General features: G+C 30.6%; 1 protein-coding gene across 1 annotated transcript; it reads left to right on the top strand.

Annotated features, from left to right (window-relative positions):
• The first annotated feature begins 458 nt into the window (after window positions 1-458).
• LOC132756847 (cerebellin-1-like) lies at window positions 459-2,215 on the top strand. The gene is made up of 2 exons (XM_060747990.1): window positions 459-904; window positions 1,246-2,215. Exons 1-2 carry the CDS (start codon window positions 754-756, stop codon window positions 1,665-1,667), a joined length of 573 nt encoding a protein of 190 aa, XP_060603973.1. The 5' UTR covers window positions 459-753; the 3' UTR covers window positions 1,668-2,215.
• Window positions 2,216-3,307: the final 1,092 nt, after the last annotated feature.

The following is a 3,307-nucleotide window of genomic DNA, read 5'->3' as shown; positions in this document are numbered from 1 at the left end:
ATTCTTTATTTCTCTCTTTTTATATGATGTTGTTATTAATATTGATGTACAGTGTATGTATAAGTATTAATGTTTATATAACTAAGAAATTAAATTGAACGAATATGATAAAAAAATATTATTCCGCTTGGAATCTAACATAGCTCAATAGTTCGATTCTATTTTAACCAAAACAAAAATCATTCTAAAAATGGTGAAATAAATTCAACATAATCATGAAACATTATGAAAAATAGAGGGTTTAACTGAATAGAATTAAATAACCTGGTGATCGTGACAGCTATTTCCGATATAACTCCCTGCATCAAAAATTTTAAAAAGGACATGTTTGTTTAAATAATACAATAGTTTTGTTGATAGGTTCGGTTGACAAAATGCAAACAATTTTATCAACAATTTTTTTTTATTCACAAATCCTATTTATACAAGTTATGATAACATCTCCTCATTCTGTAACAACCTAGCCTTCTGCAAGGTTGCTTTTCTGAAAAAGATCGTTTAAAATGAAGTGTGGTAATACTATCGTTTTAGTTTTGGTAGGAGTAGCAATATTTGGTTGTAGCACTCACCCAATCGGTGTCGACTTTAAAAAGCAGCCTGAACGTTATGTAAGTGAGGAAGTTGTGTTAAACTTAGTATCTGATAACAAAAAGTTATCTCAAAAGGTTTCTGTTCTTGAATCCGATTACAGTTTGCTGAAGGAACAATTGGAAAATCAAATTGAGAATAACAAAAATCTAGAACAACGTCTGGATGGCATGTTTGATAGACTTTGATAGACTTCTGAGTGATTCTCAACATAAAGTTGCGACAGGGACGACAGAAGACGCATATACAGAGCCATTGTTCAATAGAACAAGAAATAACACTGATTTTTTCAACAAAAGGGTAGATAATAAAAGAGGTATTGTTCTTTAGTGGAATATTGAACTATAATTAGTTTTAACATATTCTACACTAAAATAAACTCATGTCAGACATCACTTTTACAAACGCTTTACGGAAATATATTATATAAAAGGCAAATATTATATGGCAATTACTGTTGTACAACATTCGTTTATTTCAATTAAAAAGTATCTTTTCAATGCAGAAGTATTTCTAATACTTTCTATCAATAACAATTCTTTTTATCTTTTGAATTTTGCAGTTATATCGAAACTTATACTTTCGATTGTTTTTATTTGAGCCGAAGAATCTTGTTACATTTACGCTAGAAATAAGTTTCCCATTCTATTGTTTCAGTTAAGAGACAAGAGGGAGACAACATTGCATTTTCAGCTTACGTGGACCATGAAGTAAGATTTATGGGTAAAGACCAAACTGTTCAGTTTGAGAATGTTCCCCTTAACGAGGGGAATGGATTTAACAATTACACTGGAGTATTTACAGTCCCAAGAAGTGGAGTTTACATGCTTATATTCTTTGTCGAAGATTTCCACGATTTTCAGTCAATATTTCATTTAGTCGTGAATAAAAATATTGTGTCAAGTGCAATTGCTGATCCGATACCCGAAGGGCAAAACATTCAAGGTGGCAATGTTGTGTTGGTTCATTTAAATGCCGGTGAATCTGTCTGGGTGTCTGCTGCTGTTGCGGGTGATGATATTGAAGGATATAGCACGCTTAGAACGAGCACGTTTTCAGGCTACCTGGTGTATGAATAACAAAAACAATAGTTCCTTGTGAATTATGTACGTTTTTGGTCTTTTATTATGTTTTCGAATTCAACGTTGTTTCAAAGGAAATCAAATTTTGTTTTTAAATGTTTTTAAAATTTAACATTTTAACATTTTGAAATTAGAAAACCATAAACTGTTATATATTGTAATATTTGCTAATACGTGAACGTCTGATTAAATAAAAATATAGAAAATCCGAATCCTTAAAGAAAGTCCAACACGGCAAACAGTTAAAATGTTGAGGGCCCTTACACCGGCTTAAGAAGAAAAAGAATCTTTATTCTTTCATTAATCTCAAAATACACAATTGACAAAGCCATTATAGCTCATAGTCACATTTTTGTATATACACTTATGAATTAATATTGGCATTAGTCAACAATAAATCTGTCAATAAATTAAACAAAATATATGTAAAAATAGTAAGATGCAAGAAACAGGATACACTACTCTTACATTAAATGCTTTTGATTCGTAATTACTTCCCTTACATTTCAAAATATTTAATACTGAGACTCGTTTCTAAAAATGTGACTGTTTTAAAAATATCTGTTTTTGTTCATAAAAATATCTGTTTTTGTTCATAATTGAATCTTAAAGATCCTGTATGTTTTGTGATTGATATTGTCACTGTGTGTATACCACACTTGCAAAATCTAATATATTTATATAATTATGCAAATAAAACCATTTTCGAATATCGAAGAATATGTAAAATCGATACTGTAAATATATGTGCACATTCTATTTAATCAGAAAATTATATGCATTCATTTCTTATTGGAAAATTTGACTTAGAATTTATAAAAAATAAATTTCTAATTACCTTCCTTTATTTACATGAAATGTTAAATTTGGTAATATCTTTGTAAATAATGCTTATTGGAACTTACAATATTGACAAATCTTAATTTAAGCATCATATTTATGAAATAAAACCATGAAAAAATTGTGTTACAGGATCTTTAAATGTTAATTAAGATTGATATGAAATATAAACTAAGTATAAAACATTAATTTGCATCTTCTTATTTTTTGTATTATTTGTATAAACAGAATTCAAAATTTAACATGAACTGGTAAAATTACAACTGCAGATGTGTTCATATGGCGCCGGTTACCATGTAACCTTCAATGTGATACGTTTCTAAAAGCGACAAATGGTCCTCAAATACAAAAATGCGTGTGCCCTAAACAATAAAAACAAAGGGTGAAACTAAATAAACTGGAATTTTAAAGGGGATCGGAGGTTATGAAGCCTGCATATCACACATAAGCTGTCAAATGACAAAATTAAAAGCAGGCCACATATCCTAAGGGTGATTAAATAGTATTCAAGTGAGGAATACTGGAACCACCCGACTTGAAAAACACCAAATTGGAAAGAACTAACATTACATTACCAAAGTAAACACTCACAACAATAATGTCGTGCTGAGCGATCTGTATAGGATATCGACCGAGTACGAGGTCTTTCTGTTTAGGAAAGACCTGGTCACGAATTTCATGTGACACCGAGAGCGCGTAGCGCTCGAGGTGTTTCATGAAATTCGTGACTAGCGCTCGAAGTGTTTCATGAAATTCGTGACCAGGTCTTTCCTAAACAGAAAGATCGATGTACGAGG

This window comes from Ruditapes philippinarum, unplaced genomic scaffold (genome assembly GCF_026571515.1).
Source record: "Ruditapes philippinarum isolate M1 unplaced genomic scaffold, ASM2657151v2 ctg598_1_1_1_1, whole genome shotgun sequence".
Taxonomy (NCBI): domain Eukaryota; kingdom Metazoa; phylum Mollusca; class Bivalvia; order Venerida; family Veneridae; genus Ruditapes; species Ruditapes philippinarum.
This window is presented reverse-complemented; position numbering and strand designations above follow the sequence as displayed.

Coding starts and splice junctions, on each gene's coding strand:
- LOC132756847 (XM_060747990.1), top strand. CDS start 754: ATGGCATGTTTGATAGACTTTGATAGACTTCTGAGTGATTCTCAACAT. Junction 905..1,245: donor AAGGGTAGATAATAAAAGAG/GTATTGTTCTTT, acceptor CTATTGTTTCAG/TTAAGAGACAAGAGGGAGAC.